This window comes from Olea europaea, chromosome 16 (assembly GCF_002742605.1).
Source record: "Olea europaea var. sylvestris chromosome 16, O_europaea_v1, whole genome shotgun sequence".
NCBI lineage: Eukaryota > Viridiplantae > Streptophyta > Magnoliopsida > Lamiales > Oleaceae > Olea > Olea europaea.
Genome location: NC_036252.1, coordinates 20,959,429 through 20,977,938, shown reverse-complemented (window position 1 = coordinate 20,977,938; position 18,510 = coordinate 20,959,429). Strand labels below are relative to the sequence as shown.

At 34.8% G+C, this 18,510-nt stretch overlaps 4 protein-coding genes across 4 annotated transcripts; 1 reads left to right on the top strand and 3 right to left on the bottom strand.

Moving 5' to 3' along the window:
- Positions 1 to 782: 782 nt before the first annotated feature.
- On the top strand, positions 783 to 1,810 carry LOC111412480 (thylakoid lumenal 19 kDa protein, chloroplastic). Its single transcript, XM_023043417.1, has one exon. The coding sequence runs from the start codon at positions 825 to 827 to the stop codon at positions 1,551 to 1,553; it is 729 nt and encodes a 242-aa protein (XP_022899185.1). The 5' UTR covers positions 783 to 824; the 3' UTR covers positions 1,554 to 1,810.
- Positions 1,811 to 3,314: 1,504 nt separating this feature from the next.
- Positions 3,315 to 4,964, bottom strand: LOC111412479 (extensin-2-like). The gene has a single exon (XM_023043415.1). It carries the CDS (start codon positions 4,876 to 4,878, stop codon positions 3,673 to 3,675), a length of 1,206 nt encoding a protein of 401 aa, XP_022899183.1. The 5' UTR covers positions 4,879 to 4,964; the 3' UTR covers positions 3,315 to 3,672.
- A 4,215-nt stretch (positions 4,965 to 9,179) lies between these two features.
- Positions 9,180 to 10,227, bottom strand: LOC111412884 (protein LIM1-like). Its single transcript, XM_023043752.1, has 2 exons — positions 9,860 to 10,227; positions 9,180 to 9,487 (listed from the first exon to the last, which is right to left on the bottom strand). The coding sequence occupies exons 1-2, from the start codon at positions 10,158 to 10,160 to the stop codon at positions 9,471 to 9,473; spliced, it is 318 nt and encodes a 105-aa protein (XP_022899520.1). The 5' UTR covers positions 10,161 to 10,227; the 3' UTR covers positions 9,180 to 9,470.
- Positions 10,228 to 16,118: 5,891 nt separating this feature from the next.
- LOC111412477 (histone H3.2) lies at positions 16,119 to 16,785 on the bottom strand. The gene has a single exon (XM_023043413.1). It carries the CDS (start codon positions 16,714 to 16,716, stop codon positions 16,306 to 16,308), a length of 411 nt encoding a protein of 136 aa, XP_022899181.1. The 5' UTR covers positions 16,717 to 16,785; the 3' UTR covers positions 16,119 to 16,305.
- Positions 16,786 to 18,510: the final 1,725 nt, after the last annotated feature.

The window sequence follows — 18,510 nt, the reverse complement described above, 5'->3', positions numbered from 1 at the left end:
TTTTTTTTTTTTTTTACAGCATTTTCCCCCATATTTTTCAATATTTTATTAACTTAGTAAAGTTAATCTAATTGATTTGATGCTAGAATTCAGGAAATGAAAATAATAAGTGTTACACACAAAAAAATATCCTTTAAAGAATAATATTTAATAAAAAATTAATAATTAAAAAGTAGTATGAAAAGAATTATATAAATTAATATGTATTTTTGATTTGTTATTTCAATTAAGAGTATTTACAACTCATGACAAAGATTAGGTGGTACAAGATAAATGCATTGCGAGACATTGTCTAAAGTGTTATACTTAGGTTGATGTTACCATACATCTATCGGAATATCACTGTATAAGTAATAATTAGCTTAGAATTAAATGTACCTGTCTCTTGTGGTCAAGCTATTGTTGGAGGTTCTTCAAATTCATGATACCGTCGAACGGATTTTGAAGTCAACAACACAGTTCAAAAGGGAAAATATTAGAGGTACATAATTTTTGTTACATAAGGGTGTCCACCATCTCACATAAGTGGGGCCCGCTCGATAAAATTATGTACAAGAATCTTTATACGTCTAAAAGTTCAAACTTCGGCAAAATAATTTTCCCATAAATTCTATTTTCTCCTATGCAATCAAACTTGAGTCTACTAAACCAACGTGCACTATCCACATTGGACCTAAAATTTGAAGATGACATGGCACCATCCCTTGTCATGATTGGTGAACCTCAGCAACGCACCTGGTAACATAATATCCACTTCCCTACCATATAGGATAAGAGCTATAAACCACAGCCACCCATCCAGATTACACAAGCAAAAGTTTTACATGGCTGCAATTTTCTCTCCTTCAGCACTCCTCTCTTCATCCTCCTCTACCACTTCACCACCTCCAAAACCACCAGTTCCACCGCCGCCAACCAAACCCCATCTCAATATCCTCCCTACAAAAGCGCAATTAACTAAATTAACCACCACACTAGCTGCCACTGCCTTGGCCACAACAATTCTAACCATCCCACCACCTTCCCTTGCAGACTCTCCTTATTACTTATACTATGGAACGGCTGCCAGTGCAGCCAACTACGGCGGATACGGAGGCAACTCCGATAAGAAGGCATCCGCAGAGTACATCTATGACGTGCCAGACGGATGGAAAGAACGAGCAGTAACGAAGATACAGAAAGGAACTAATGGCACTGATAGTGAGTTTTACAATCCAAAGAAGAAGACAGAAAAGGAATATCTAACTTTTCTTGAAGGTTTTAGGCAACTTGCACCAAAAGATACTGTGCTAAACAACTTGGCATTATCAGATGTGGATTTGCAAGATCTGATTGCAAGTGCAGAAAATGTTAAATCAGAAGAGAGAAAGGACGAAAAAGGGCAAGTTTACTATGTGTATGAGATTGATGGGCTTGGTGCACATAGCTTGATATCAGTTACTTGTGCCAAGAATAAGCTTTATGCTCATTTCGTTAATGCTCCAACACCAGAGTGGAATAGGGATCAAGAAACTTTGAGGCACATTCATGAGTCCTTCAAAACTGTAGGGTGAAATTGGTTTGCTGTATTTGTATGATATTGGTGTTGCACTGGAGGGGGAGACAGAACAGAACATAGGTATGGTATTCTGGGATGTGTTTTTGGGTTTATGATAATGTTGAAATGAAATGGACATAATTGAGATGAATGTATATGCTCATATTATACTGTATAAAGATTGATGTGGGCTTAAGACAATTCTGTAATTTCTAACTCTGAGGGATGAATAAAATTTCAATGTTGTTATTGTCAAAACAAAGATTTCAATTTAGTGATCCATGAACTTTAGGTTAGTTTTGAGGATTTAAACAAATGGATCACGATCCTTTATGGCTTTATCTTTCAAATTTTCATGATGTTCATGAATGGCTCAAACAGCTTATGTTTTGAGGGCTTGAAAGATCTATATAATGGATGATAAATGACATAATAGGGTGCAAATTGTCTCAATGGTTAATGTTATTTAGCAGCTTCGGAATTAGAATTATGTTTTAATTCATCCCAAGTTGAAATTATCTCATACATTGGACCTAGTTTAGTGATTTAGGATCTTCCCGGTTTGAAGCTTTTTATCTTCTGTAACCGAATTGGGCAGGGGATAAAACGATTTCCCTCCACCACAAAATATATAGTTTTTCTAGAAAACAATTTCATTTCATAGTGTTCCCGAAAGCGAAGAATTGTAGTCCAAATGTTCTTTGAAGTTGAATCAAGCGGTGATAGCAACCACAAAGGAAGCCACTTGGAACCACACTCTTTAAGGACTTGGTGTCTCACTTCAACCACCTTAATTTTATGGGACATCTTGGGAGCAACTAATTGTATGAAATACTATGTTTCATTCAAGAATGAAGCATATAGTGCTTAATCACTAATTTGTTTGAGATGAAATTACCTACGAATTGCTCACTATCTCTCATGTACTAAATTCGCAGTTTTACTGACCAAACAACTAAGCAAGTGACATCTTTCCCTTCTTCAGTCCAAGATTGATGTTTCATCTTGGAAAAATATGAGGAAAGACTAATCACCAGCTAATCAAAATTTATCTCAGAATTACTTGGTGTGGGCAAATTTCTCTTCAATCACATATAATGTCCGATGGACAAAATTTGTGGAAATTTTGAGAAGTTAACTGCCAAAAATTAAGGATTTGACATGGTTTCTTGTGTAGAAACTGGCAAATCAGGTGTGTGGTTTGCGAAAGGAGATATAGAAGAAGGGACTCGCAAATAACTCAGTCATATATGTTCAATACTTATTTTGGCTTCAACTGGCTTCACACAAACAAGAACATCTGTACCCTAATTTGGCTGAAAAAATTTACCATGAATTTTCATTTAGTCACTGCCACTGGCATTCTCGTTCACAATGGCATCACTGAATTATTTGGCTAAGGATCTGCGCACCAGAGAAGCGAAATACATTTGAAAGCTCTTTGGTAAAGGAATTATGTCTCTATTAATGATTGTGTTATGCATACATGGAGACCGTTCAAGGCTGAATTCGTTTGTCAACTATCCCTGTTTTCTTGTTCTAGAGTAATATGAAACCCCATTCCATAGTTTTGCACTTTCTATTTTTTCTACGGTTTTCCGTCTTAATTCTCAGCAAACAATCAATATCTGTGATGTTATCTGAAGGTTATGGGGTCTACCATTTGTCCTTGCATGTGAAGTTGAGAGGAAACGTGATGCATTGAGTCCAATAAAGATTATAAAGAAACATAGAACCAAAGAAAATTAGCATGAAACATACATCTAATTCCTATCCATCAAGATATAATAAACCAATTTTATTAATTGTTTGCATGGGGTACAATAACTTGAAAAGGAAAACAGATTCAAAGTTCACAAACATGCTACACCTGCAATACCATCAACATAGATTGGAAATCTGGCCCAGATATATGGAGCTTATGAGTCCCTTCTTTTTCTAACCAGGTAGTTCCTTTCTGGAAGGTATTGTAGTACTTCACAACAAGGGCGGATAAAAAAACTTTATTTGCGTGTAGAAGAAAACAGAAGAAAGCTTATTGTGGAAAGATGACGTTTAAAATGAAAAGTTGATACTGAAATTGTGAATGGTAGTGGGGTCTTTCAATGCTTTGGTGGTGGACTTGTTATTAAATTCTAATGATAAACAGGTGGAGGCGGGGGTGACTCATACTTGTAGGGTGGTGGTGGTGGTGAGACATATTTGTAAGGTGGGGGTGGGGGAGATTTGTAGACATAAGGTGGAGGCGGTGGCGATTTGTAGATGTAAGGAGGTGGTGGTGGTGACTCATACTTGTAAGGTGGAGGTGGTGGTGACTTGTAGATGTAAGGAGGTGATTCATACTTGTAAGGTGGGGGTGGTGGTGACTTATAGACGTAAGGAGGTGGTGGTGGAGATTTGTAGACATATGGAGGTGATTCATACTTGTATGAGGGAGGTGGAGGAGGTGACTCGTACTTGTAAGGTGGAGGTGGTGGTGACTTGTAGACATATGGAGGTGGAGGAGGTGATTCGTACTTGTATGGTGGGGGTGGTGGTGACTCATACTTGTATGGTGGGGGTGGTGGAGATTTGTAGACATATGGGGGTGGAGGAGGTGATTCGTATTTGTATGGAGGGGGAGGTGGTGACTTGTAGACATAAGGAGGCGGTGGTGGTGATTCATACTTGTAAGGTGGGGGTGGAGGTGACTCGTACTTGTATGGCGGAGGTGGAGGAGACTTGTAGATGTAAGGTGGTGGCGGCGGAGATTTGTAGACATATGGAGGTGATTCGTATTTGTAAGGAGGGGGCGGTGGTGATTCATACTTGTATGGGGGAGGTGGTGGAGATTCATACTTGTAAGGTGGAGGTGGTGGAGACTTGTAGACATAAGGAGGTGGTGGAGGTGATTCATATTTGTAAGGAGGGGGCGGTGGTGACTCATACTTGTATGGGGGAGGTGGTGGAGATTCATATTTGTAAGGTGGAGGCGGTGGTGACTTGTAGACATAAGGCGGTGGCGGAGGAGATTTGTAAACATATGGAGGTGGTGGAGGTGATTCATACTTGTATGGTGGAGGTGGAGGTGATTCATACTTGTATGGTGGTGGTGGTGGAGATTTGTAGACATATGGAGGTGGCGGAGGTGACTCGTACTTGTAAGGAGGGGGTGGTGGTGATTCATACTTGTAAGGAGGTGGCGGAGGTGATTCATACTTGTAAGGAGGTGGTGGAGGTGATTCATACTTGTAAGGTGGTGGAGGTGGTGACTTGTAGCCATCGTCGGCACTTGTACTTGCCACCATCAAGGAGAAAAGAGCTAGCAGAACCCATAGATGGGGTTCCCTGAAGCTCCCCATTGCTTCTAATGAAGAAAGAATCAGAAAAATCTCAACTTTATTCTTCTATCAACCAAATTTGTTTGTGCCTTTTGTTATGGAAAATGGCTTATTCTTCCACACATATATATACACACATTTCTTGAAAACCTTGTTAGAATTAGTCCCAATTTCTTTCAAAATTGGGATACAGATGAGCAGGTAATTGATTAGGTAAGTTAAGAAGCAGTCAGTTATTGAGACTTTTGATAATTTTTTAGCAGTAAATTTGTATTAATCAATACAAAAATAAAAAAATAGTTGGTTTAATTAATACATTTTGGTGTATTATTTATGCATTTGTTCTTCTAATGACTGGTTCCAAGTATGACTCAGTTGTGTGATTTTGAAGTTAAAACAAACTGAAAATGATATGAAGGCATTATTAATTACTAATCAAAAAAGACTTGGTAATTAATTCACATATTTGAATTATCAACTCGTTTTTCACCTTAGTTTATTATATAAGAAACCAAAACCTATTCTCTATTTGCTGCTTAAAATCTACCAAATACATTATCAAAGTTTAGAAGTCAACTGGGATAATGCCATTAATTCATTTAAGAATACAGTACAGGTAGCAATGGAACGGAAAGGGGGGAAAAATTGAGCGATGCTTCAGAACCGGGGATAAGTTCTAGGGTCGAGGTGCCTCGACCCTGGATCTTCACACATGCGGGGCCCGCATCTCGGCCCATGGACTGAATCCCGGGATTTTATCCCGGGATCTCCAACTTTTTTGAAAAAAATTACATTTGAACATTGTGAATGTTGCATAAAATATTCTTTTATAAATCTAATATTTATAGTCATTTTTTTATTAGTATAAGGACTAAAAACTTTTTATTACTTTTTGTTAGTCCTCAACTCTCAGTTGAAATATGCAACAAAGGCCGTGACAAATGCAATTTTTAATCACATTTGCCAAATATTTTGGTCGAAGACTTTCTAGAAGTTACTGAAATTTATTTCAAAAACTAAAAAATTACAACATTTGAAGGAAAAATTTTTTTTTTGAAGAAATTCAATTTTTTAAAACATACCGAAATCTAGAAGTTTTTGTACTAACAACAATTATTTTATTCTTAATTAGTTAATTCCAATGAGCTCAAATTATCCAATTAATACCATGAAGAATTTTCAAACTACGCAATGTTTAAGAAAATTTCTCAAAAACAGGTAGTCAGTTATGTCTCAAAGCTATGAATTGTACGACAACCAAAGGAGTGTGATCGGGACTCCATCTCTACCGTCCACCATGTCCGAATTCGTGAAATTACGGATATTAAGATATTTTTATTTAATAAAGATTTTCAAAAATGAATTAATCAATGCTCAATATTTGATTCGATAACATGGGATCCCTAAATTTTAGTGCATAATAGTTCAGATGTTATAAATTGTAGTATAAATTTTATTTTTATTTTAAAAAAAAAAAAAGAAGAAGAAGCGATTTTGCAAAATACATAGGTAATTCTGAAATTTTCATAAATAAATATCGGGAAAAAGAACTTGGTAAGGACCTAATTACCACATAAATAAATAAATTGTGAAAAATGTAGAACAAGTCACATGCCAGAGTCATGCCATCATAAAAAATTGGAAATTATGACATTTCGTGTAAGGATATAAAAATATAAAATGGACATGCTAACCGCTCTTGACTCATGAAAATGAAAATTCACAATATATACATATATACGTGTGGTAGCTGTAATATGAGCTCAGCTAAATATACAACAACAATCCAAAGTTGCATATCCGGATGGAAACTAAGCTCCCTTTGACAACCCAGTTTTGATATGTTGGAAGCTATCATCGTTGTTGAACCTAATTTCTATATTGCATTTGCGGGTAAAAAAGTAATTGAACAAATATCAAATAAAATAGTACATGTTAGTATGTTATACTTGAGCTAGAACAAGAAAGGATGAAAGCGAATTGGTATGATAACTCCTCATTTGTAAATCAGCCCTTCTCGTAAGGTATTTTCTCAATGAATGAAAGATTGTAAACAGATGAAGTCGTTAATTTTTAGTGGTTGATTAATATTCAATTAAAGTTTTAAAATCTATGACTAAGTTAAACATCTATTTGTGATCTACAAAAATTTTATTTTGTGGTCAGGTATTATTAAATATATACACACGAAAGCAACTATTAATATCCTATCATTTGAACAAGTCCTAACTGATTTATAGTTTAGGTATGTACTTTTCTGGAAGAACAGTTATGATCTTGGACCATCATTAATGACTTTTCTTTAGAATTCGACTACTTGATCGTTCCACGTATTTATATTATGTCGATTTTTTAAAATAAATCATTTTAGATGACGTGTTTTATTAATGACGAAAGTAAAACATAGTGCAGTAAAAGTGAAACTTCCCTGCCTAGAGATGGAAAGTTTAACTAAAATTTATAAGGTATACTTCATGCGTAGAATTCGACTACTTGATCGTTCCACATACTTATATTATGTCCATTTTTTAAAATAAATCACTTTAGATGACGTGTTTTATTAATGATGAAAGTAAAACATAGTGCAATAAAAGTGAAACTTTCATGCCTAGAGATGGAAAGTTTAACTAAAACTTATAAAGTATACTTCATGCGTCCTAGTCATACTCCTTGTCACCATACTCCGTCGTATAATGTCTATTGATTCATCAATTTTGAACCCGCTTCTTGAAAGAGATTGTCTAAATTTATTAACGTATCCTAAATCTTGAAAGTAGTACTTCCTCATAGTTTGGAGTGTCCTGGAATATTCCCTTGTTCTCGGGTGGAAATGTGATATTTCCACTTTGACATAATTTCAAATATAAGCAATTAGCTACTTGCAACATCTAATTCCAATTATACTTAGGTGGGTTGTATGAATCATTTTTCTCAATTCTACTTGGTTCATTATAGAGTATGATCACGGAACTTTCACACTCGCATCTATTATTTGAGACCGGCATGCATGTTTCGCATATGCTCCTCGACGTGCCATAACTTCGTTTTGTAGAAGAGGAACTTGGATTTTTTGTACGCGCATACTTCTGTTCTTCCTAAATTAAAGGGCACACATCCAAAGTCGACCAAATAAGACTATAGTTCACAAATGAATTGTGAAAATCAACATAAAGAATCAATGCTGGATTCCTACTTTCTTAGAGTAGGCATTGTAGTTGTAAAATAACTAAACCAATGAACGTTGTTGGGAGCTTTGTTATCTGAAAGTGTGTGTTATGTCAAGAGCATTCTCATAAAAATGTTGATGAGTCGATTGATTCTACTATAAAGACCAATGAAAAAATAACTCTTCCTAATCTCAATTCATCTTGGAGTCTTAGAAGATGATGTGGCCTCCAATGGCGTATGTGTCTTCTTGGTTGAACGAGAATACAATGCATCGATCATTGCTTAAAGGGAGCTGTGATAGTTATGCACGAGTCATGATGATATAATACTTTGTTCAATGATTGATTTGCGGAGATATGTGGAAAAATGTTTCCCATCAGCTAGACGTAGTGACATATGATCTTGCATTTACAAAAAATCAGCCTATCTTTCAAAATATGTTAACATTTTGAGATGCAACTTTAAATCCCAAACATGTAATGGACAATTGCACACATTGCTCTAGGTCTCTTTTGTTGGTCCTTCGGTTTGGTGAAGTGTTTTGGGCAAACTAGTTTTACTTGGTACATTGGGGGTCTTTTTGAACCTTCTTGGGTTCTTTCCCTTATGGTCTAGCTGGGGTGTAGGTTTCATTTGCTATGTCCTAATAGCTTGGGCTAGCCCCTTTTTCTTCAATTTCACTGGGTTTCCTTTTTCTCTTGGCCCTTTTCTTAATTAATAGGCGATGTTAGCTTTCTAATTCCAACACTTTTTTTGGGTATTTTGCTTTTGGGTTCTGTAGTTTAATCGATGATCTTTTAGTTAAGTGAAATGAGTAACGCTATTTAGTTCCGCTAATGTTAAAACGCCAATGTAGGCGACATTAATACAGTCTTAAATGAAAAGTATAATTAAATGAGACACTTAATTCTACCTTTTATTTAACTTATCATAGAGCACAACCTAAACTTCACATAGTACCTCCTAAACTAGTGTTATAACACGAGTAATGTTAGATAACACTATTCAAGTGAAAAACCTAAAATGATTAAAATACTTGTAATTTGAGCAATTCTTTCTGGTGACTCCATCATACATGTATTCATTATGCTTGTTCTAATTGTCCCCATAGTCAACAACTACAATAATATTTTCGAAAACCAAAATCTAGATAATGGAAATTTTCAAGAATTTTCTTTTTCCCCAGTGAAGAATTCCAGTGAAGTTTCGATAACAATATCAGATTAAAAACTCAAGACGAGATTTCCAACATGAAAATAATTAGTTAAGCTGCAAGAATGATAAAAAAGACCATATAACTAGAATCCAACATAGGATTTGGTACATGTTTCATTACTTATTATAGTGAATAGTAGCTATATAAACTATATCTAGACTTGGAGTAGCAATCCATCATCCATGCTTGCATATCTATTCATGACCTTCCCTTATCTCTAACTTCTTAGTCATTTGGCAATTTCACCTGCAGAAGAGAAACATTTTAATCAGCCTTCAATTCATATTTACTTCGTCTGAAATTTTAAGATGTTAAAAAGACAATGTGGGAAATGCAATATTCATTTTTTATCATATGTCTAACACGTTCACGATTTTCACAAAATAGATAGTGGCAAGATTTGAAGTCGGGATCTTCATGTCATAACATATTAAATCACCTTATTAAAAAGTTTAATATGTTAAATGGAGATATAGAACACGTAAATTCATTTATGTGTAGTCTTCAATACTTATGACACGAAATGATACTCTTCAAATTGATTGGCGATGGACAAAAATCACGAAATGAACTGGATGGTGAGAGAGAGAGAGAGAGACTTAAAAGGAAAAAGTTTACATGGTTCAAAGTTGGCAGTGCACTTATCAGGAAGCTGCATAGCCATGTTTCTATCCACACCAGTAATTGTAGGGCCATTGACAAGCACACAAAGACAAGGCTGGCCTAGAGTTCTGATGGCTGCACAGCAAGCATCACTAGGTGGAATTGGGCTAAATGGAGCAACTGCTGCCCTGCATGGTATAAGCTGAACTAGAGCTGAGAAAAATGTGCTGCCACAGGGATGTCCATTGCTTTCCTGCACTAAAACACCTGCAGCCATGAAAACAATAACAAAAGCCAAAGTCGAAAGCTTCGTCATTATTTTTTGAGTGAAATTTGACTTATTTTTGGTTAAGAGGTTATGCTAGCTTTTGGATAGCCATGCATGCTAATGCGTGAGATTTATATAGGGAGAGAAGAAGGAAAGGAAAAGGAAAGTGATGTTTTGTGCTTCTGTCCTAACTCCATTCACACTTGATTCATGTTGGTGCTTGTTAGCCAACTCTTCCATTTATTGAGCATGAAATTTTATAAGCTTGCCAATTTATTGGTTATTGTACCTAGGGCATGTTTGGTACAAGGATGAGATGCACTGTATAGATTAAAATGAAAAAAAAGTTAAAATCTTATTCGTTCTTATACTTCACAGTCATATCCAGTACTACGTACCAAACATACGCTCAAGGTTCATGTTTAATACACAGTACCAAACACAACTAGATGGCATTTAAACTTTTTTATTATTATTATTGAATAGTGTCCAATCTGTTTGGTTTAGATATAGGATATAATAAACTAGAAAGGTTGAACGGTAGGAGCCTATTTGGGAGTGATTTTGAGAATTGATTTTTTGATCGTTAGAAGAAAAATGGGGTCCACCTGTAAGAGAAGAAGTCAAATATGACGGCTGTAATAGTGAAATAACGGTCAAAAATCAATTTTTTGGGTGAAAAAATAGAGCCCAAACAGGCCCTAGTATATGTTAATTTTCAATCTGTTCACTTTTTCTACTAAATAGTCATTACACTCCTATTCCACATCATGATCTTCCAAATTTAACATTAATTTAGAGAAAACTGGTGCATATTATTTCATAACAATTGATAGAGAATGAATTATTTCCGAATTCTGTGTTATAATTATGACTGATTAATCGCAACAAGAGAATGTGGAAACACTTAAAAGTTAATTAAGTTTTATGGATAAAATTAATTTATTTATTTATAAGTGCATTTGTGACATGTCTACTCAAGTTCAGGGCATCATTCTATCAAAAACATGACACAATTTTCACAATCAGATAGGGATCACACTTGAACTTAACACATTCGCTTGTTCTGACTACAATAATCATCGCATTTAACACTTCAGTTTTTCATATACATTTGATGAATGAGCAAGGGAAGAAGGCTGCTCAAAAGAAGGAAAAAAAGAAAAAGAAAAAAGAACCTGCTCCGATGTCCTTGTGTAATCGGACTACAAAGGGAGTGAGATTGTGATCGACAAACTTGTAGTGAAAGTTGATTATTTGGAAGATATTTGTTACAAGTTAGTAAAATAATTAGAAAACACTCAGCAACATTGAAGCTAAAAAGTAAACTAAAGTTTCGTCCATTACATCACCGAGTCTAGTTTAGTATTGTGTACTAAATATATTCTTTGAGAATTCTTAGCCACCACATTTAAGGTAGACAAATCTTGTAAACTGTTTTTATACTGAATTTTTCAAAAAGTCAGATACAGCTTCTTATGAGAAGTATTTTGAGCCTTGTGGTGAAGTCATGCACATTTTGGTTAGTATTTCTCTGCTGTACAGTAAGGTTATGTAGTATCAACAGATAATTTATAGAGGTCCTTGTATTTCTTTCTTTTTTTCATGTTCAACGTAACAAATCGACTAAATGGTAACAGAACATTATGCTTCAAAATAACTGAAGACTCAAGGAACGAGGATTAAGACACTAATGGCATATATAGTAAGGTGGATTAGATAATACTGGAGTGTATTAAATAAGGAAAAAGTTAAATTGTTGGCCATATATTGTCGAATAAGATCCAAAATGCATACCAAACTCCAAGAGTATTCATAAAGAGTATTTTATTACATTAAAGGGTGTCTTTAAATGTATAGATTAAATTTAACATTTATAACACTTGCACCTTCAAAGCAAGAGGCTCCATGTCATCACTTCCATCCCTTATCTTGACAATATGTTTAGATCAGGTTATATCAATGGTTAAGAAAGTTAAAGTGATAGTTATATTCAGCAAAAACCCAGTGCCCACTTGACCATGCCTTCTTGACTCTTCGGTGACTTTTGATAGGAACAAGTATACATTGGCACGAGGACATTAGTCAAGCTTGTTTTTTCATAAAAGAAAAATAAAATAAAGAAGTAACTGTTATTATTCAAAAATAACTTCTAAAAATATATTAGACAAAAAAAAGTTTAAAAATAATTTCTAAAATATCATTAATGAACCATCATTGATGGACATTGCACATGACACGATCAATTCGACTTTTGGCATTATACCGCCATGAAAATTGAAAACATCAAAGTAATTTAAGTTGTAAAGCAATTAACTCAACATGAAAAAATTAAAGAAAACACTTTAAAATCTTGTTCATCACCCAACTTATAGACAAGTTTTTGGGTTCTTGATACCCAATAATCCGGACGATGATTTAAAACAGTTGTCGGATTATTTATCGACACCATGGACTTGGCTCGACTCAGAGACGAACTACACTTTAGGATGGCTCGAGTTTGGGTTGAATGATTATTTGGTTAGTTGGACCATTTAGTGATTAATATGGAGTTGAAAATTGATCCATTAGTTTAGCTTAATTGGTAGCCTTCTTAGTGAACCTTAGGTCCAATTGGAGTGACCTAAACTAACCTATATCTATGTATTTATCTCCCAACCGTTTTGTGTGTGTGTGTGTTGTAGCAATGGAGAGAAGAGTTGAGAGGCAACTGAGAGAGAGGAAAGCCATGTGAGGTTGTGAGTAAGATTTAACTATTGTAATATTTTCTTCTTCTTCTTCTCCATACCTTTGTGGATTGCTAACACCACCACCCTTCTCCTTTGTGGGGTTTGAAAAAGTTTTGGCAATCCAAAGTGAAGGCGAAAGTCTCGAGTCGAGTCGAGGTAAACCGGTGTTCATTTGATTATTTTTTGAGCTCGAAATCAAGATTTATCGAAAGATTTCCGCTACACAAGTTTTAGTTTTGTGCTGAAGTCATCATCAAAAAGTAAATTTTATCCTAACCATTAACTTGTCACTAAGAATATTTCAAAAGATTCGATTTCTAAAAAGCATTTTTAAATTTGGAGAATTTTTTTTGGAAACTTTAACAATGCTCTCTATTTTAGCTCTTCATTTTGCTTTTTGAAAAAAAAAACAAAAATTATTGACTCCTCCTCATATTTTATTTTAACATACTTTTTATGTATCAATTGTCAATCAATTCAAATATGATTTGAGTAATTAAAAAAGTAGATCGTTAAAATATGTAACTTATTAAGCCCCTATTTGGCCCCCATTACGTGGAAAAATTAATGGGTGGAATAGTATTTTTTTGAAAAATTAGTGATTGAAAAAGAAAGAAAAATTTTCGATTTACGTGTAATATTATTTTATAGAAGATTGTGTGATTGAAAATAGTTGAGAGAAAAATGAAATGTAATATAATGAAAATTAATGGAGCTCAAACAAGGGCTAAATGTAATTATTATAAAGTAAGAATGGAGAGTAGCTCTTGGAACGTATTTTTAAACATTGATTCTAAAAAATAAAGAATATTTTATATCTAGAAATTCTCTTGGAGATCTCTAAGTTTGGTTATATAGTTTGTATTAAGGCTTCAATTACAAAATTTGTCATTTGACATTTTCCTTTCATATACAACATTACATGTCAACCAATTCACTTTGTCTTGATTAAGGATTGGAACAACATTATGTGGGAGGAAAACGCAAGCCCCCAAGCTTTTGATCTATTGTTCGAAAATAAAAGTATCTCCATTGGTGGTATACAAGATTCAAATCTTCTGATCGAAAACCCGTCTAATGGATAAATGCAAATTGCATTTTTCAAAAGAAAATGTAAAAAAAGAAGCATTCACAACAGATAAAAGTGAATTTTTTGGATCTTTTCATTAAAGCAAATTTTGAAAATATCAATTTACACCCAATTTTAACCACCATGTAAGATGCTGTAAGATCACCGCCGTTATCAAAAAATAGCAAAGTCAACCCTCAAAGATGAAACACAGAGATAGAGTGAGCCTGTTTGGGAGTGATTTTGAAAATTGATTTTTTGATCGTTAGGAGAAAAGTGGAGTCCACCTGTGAGAGAAGAAGTCAAATATAACGGCTGAAATAGTAAAATAACGGTCAAAAAATCAATTTTTTGAGTGAAAAAATAGGGCCCAAACAACCCCTAAGACTATTTTCTTATGATGCTCTTTGTTCATTAATGAAGTTCAGCACATTCATAGCTGAATGCCTCAATCTAGTGAGTCACATCACGCTACAAGGAATCTAAGAATTTATATTCTAACAAATAAAATAATTCTATCTATAACAATTTGAGTTCAAGTTTTGCTATCTGAGGTACACATTGAGGATGTGCTGAAGATTTTATTTAAATAAAGCCCGTTTATTACGGATTAAAATCTAATTTTAATCTAAATCAAAGCTAAACAATCAATATTAACCACATCTTTAATGTATCCTACAACTTTTCAATCACACATTTCAAAAACTTCTATCACAATCTACTAAAAAATCTAATTTTAATCCCCACCAAACATCGACAATAATGTCGAAAACCTAATGCCTTCTTGAACTATTTAACTTCCCCAATCACAAACCAAAATTACTCATTTTCATGCATTTCCATAAACAATACAGGGAGAACAAGGAACTGACCAGAGTGCTGCTGGTTAGAATCTTTATGCTGCACTTGGCTTTTAGTTTCACCATTAATGCCTGCACGCAGTCGGACCAAGCAGCACTTCTTTCAGGTCAGCACTGAATGAGCCATACTTGGGCATCTTCAACATCTGGTTCGGCATCAACTGCTGTAACAGTTCGTATGGCATTGGCTGCGACCCGAACACTAAAAGGGTCCATGATATTATCCTCCAGGGAGAGTCCAAGGACACAGTTCTTGTAAAAGCCGGTCAATCAGTGTGGGAAGATTGAAGAACTATATTAGACAATTTATGTATAAAGAGATCATTTGCAAAAACACTAAAGTGTGTGCATTATCCTTAGGAACAAAACAGATGCATGGAAGACAAGCATAGAATCTACGTGAAAAGCATAAAATTGTTATAAATTGGAGGGAAGCAAACAGAGATCATTAACATTAATCCTTTCCAAATTCTTTTATCAATAATTTGAACTATAACATTCAGAATCCATAAAACAGATAATAATGATTAAGCTTGACATTGGAAGGAGGAATCGTTGATTTAACTCGAATACTTAAGTAATCAGTATGATACTCAACAAGACTCGCAGAAAAGAGAGCTAAAGCTCCTCTGCATAGTACGTCAATTGGCCTTGTATCTAAGATTTCCAAGCCCAAAAGGACACCATAGTTGAGGAAGGCGGCCTGTGAATCTTAGGATTTCCTGCTCATGATCCCTTGTCTTGGCGTTTTAGGTGGGATTTGCACTGAGTCAGCCCAAATGGCCTCTCATTAAGCTAAGCAAATCTATGATATGTCAGGGCTTCTTGGCCTACTGACCCCATCAGTGACATTAGTTATGAATCACAACCATCACGGCAAAAGACTTGGAACTTTACATGATTTTGTCCAGCAGCAGATGACTCTTCACTCAGAAAAAAAATCGTTTTAGGGGACTAGGATATAGAGCGAAACCCATTATACACCACATTATGATCAATGTGACTGCCATGTAATATTAAATCAGTTCTCCAGTGCAGAACAAATAGAGAAAACTTGCGTTCAGCAGTTGCAAGACTTTCAAAATAACAGCACAAAAGAATGAAATGTAGCTGAATCAAGGCCAATTTCAACTGTACACAACTGCAGCAATCATACGTAGTAGCATCAATGGTTCATTTAAACCAACCAAACTAAAAACCAGTGCTCATACGCAAAGATGGAAGAATAAATCACTGGAACAATGAATGCATATGAGCATATATATTATATCTTAATATATAGAACTCCATTCATAAGGTATAATCACGGGGAAAAACAAACAGTGGAAAAAGAATGTTTGAGCAGAAATGAAATTGTGAAATCAAGATTCCATAAATATTTAACAACATTCTTGAATATACCAATGGTTAACAAAATGATTGGCCATGAGCTGACACAAAATCTACGCCAAAACTCCTAAAAACAACAACAGATAACCCAACCAAAGAGAAATTCCTAAAAAATATCCCATTCCAATGCCAGCGGATCAGTAGATCTAAGCCCGCTCACCCCTGATCCTCCTGGCAAGTTGGATATCCTTAGGCATAATTGTTACCCTCTTAGCATGAATGGCACAGAGATTAGTATCCTCAAACAGTCCAACAAGGTAGGCCTCCGCTGCCTCCTGCAGCGCCGCCACGGCCGAGCTCTGGAACCTGAGGTCAGTTTTAAAGTCCTGTGCAATTTCCCTTACCAACCTCTGGAAGGGAAGCTTACGGATCAAGAGTTCGGTGGACTTCTGGTACTTCCGGATCTCACGTAATGCAACTGTGCCAGGACGGAAGCGGTGGGGCTTCTTGACTCCGCCAGTGGCCGGGGCAGACTTCCTGGCAGCCTTGGTAGCGAGCTGCTTCCGGGGTGCCTTGCCTCCGGTGGACTTGCGGGCAGTCTGCTTAGTACGAGCCATCAAACGATGTGAATGAAAATTGGGACTTTGCTTTCAAGGCAATAGAGTTATGAAAACTGTGTGGCAACACCGCAGAAGGGCCGTTTATTTATGGAGGCGGGAGGCGAGTGGGGAGTTTTGGCGGTGGTTTGAATTTTGAGGGTTGGAGGGTGTAGAAGGACCGTTGATCTAACTGGACGGTAGATATCACATTAAAGAATGGATATTTGGATTGTGATCCAAGTGAAAATTGATAGCAAATTACATTTCCCCACGTGGAATGTTGTTCTCTAAATTTTGAGGTAATAGCTTATTGTTACCAAATTACAAAAAATTAATATTTTTGAGTAACAAGATAACACATAGGACGATTGCTGAGTCTTTGATTGCAAATAGCATCATTTATTTTATAAAAAAAAATGTGTGGTTAAAAGGTTTGGAAAAATTCTAAATTTACATCCAAAATATTTTCATTTTGAAAATGAATTTTATAAAATAAAAAAATGAATAATGGTAGACAAACTGGGGCTTGAAAATTTATTGATTTTATATTATTAGATTTATCACACTTTAAAGTTTTAACTTCTTTTTAAAAATGTAAGCTTCAGTTTGGTTCTGATTTTTTGCTCCAAAAAATTAATTTTTTGATTTTTACTATCTTAAGTCAGGCGTCATTTTTTATTTCTTCACTCATAAGTGAAACTCACTTTTCTCTCTAACGGTTAAAAAATTTATTTTCAAAATCACTACTGAACAAACCCTAAATGGGAATGAGTAAATAAAAATTTCTAAAAATTTTGACTCCAAGAAATACAAGATTAAAATTAATTGTTTGTTTTAACCCAACTTTCATCAACTCTTTAAGATTTCTTAAACAAGCACTGAGACCCTGACAAATAAGTTTCTAGTTTTACGGAGAAGAGTTTTTTGAGAATCTAAATTATGCCAACTTCTTCTAGAAAGCTCTTCTAATCAAACAACAAAATTATTTAAGCATGTTCAAAAGTAATTTTTTAGTCACCAAAATAGTTTTTAACTTTTCAAAAGTCATACTAAAAAAACCCTAGCAACTTGTTTCATTAACCCTATATTTAACTTGACCAAATTTCAATTTGGAACGTCTATTCTTTTCGGTAAAGGAGGCCTCATTCTCATTAAATACATTAAAGTATCTTCAGTGCAATAATTGTATAAGAAATAAAGCGTAGAAAATATAAAAATAAATTACAAAAAAATTAAATGGACACATAAAAAATGAATTGGAGAATGTTTAGCATGCCTTCCACGAGCGGATAGTGTGCTATATGTTCTCCACCTTTTTCCTTGTCACGCATGGATTTGGAATGACGTGACACACTTCTCGGCGCACTTCAAGACCAATTGTAGGAGAAAACATTTTTAAGACAGTCTTACACCACAAAAAAAGGAAAAAAATGTAACACTGCAATGTGTGATGACATGAGACGGTTAGATCTAGAATTTTCATTAATTGGGGCTGCAACTTAAAAAAATCGATGTAATTAAATTTCTAGAGAAGGAAAAAAATTGTTAAAGGGCATTATTTATTGAAGGGGAATTTGCATAAATGTCACTCAAATAAAAAATGCATAAAAAAAAAATCATTTGCACCAATCTCTTTGAAAAATGTCACTTTTTTTATGCAAAATGTTCAATTTACCCTTTATGACATATTTTTATGAGCAATAGATGCTTGATTTGAATGCAATTAATGGTGTGATGTGATGATTTGTTTTATATATTTTAAATATTTAAGATATGATTATTATATTGTATAATATGAATTTTTGTTAAAAA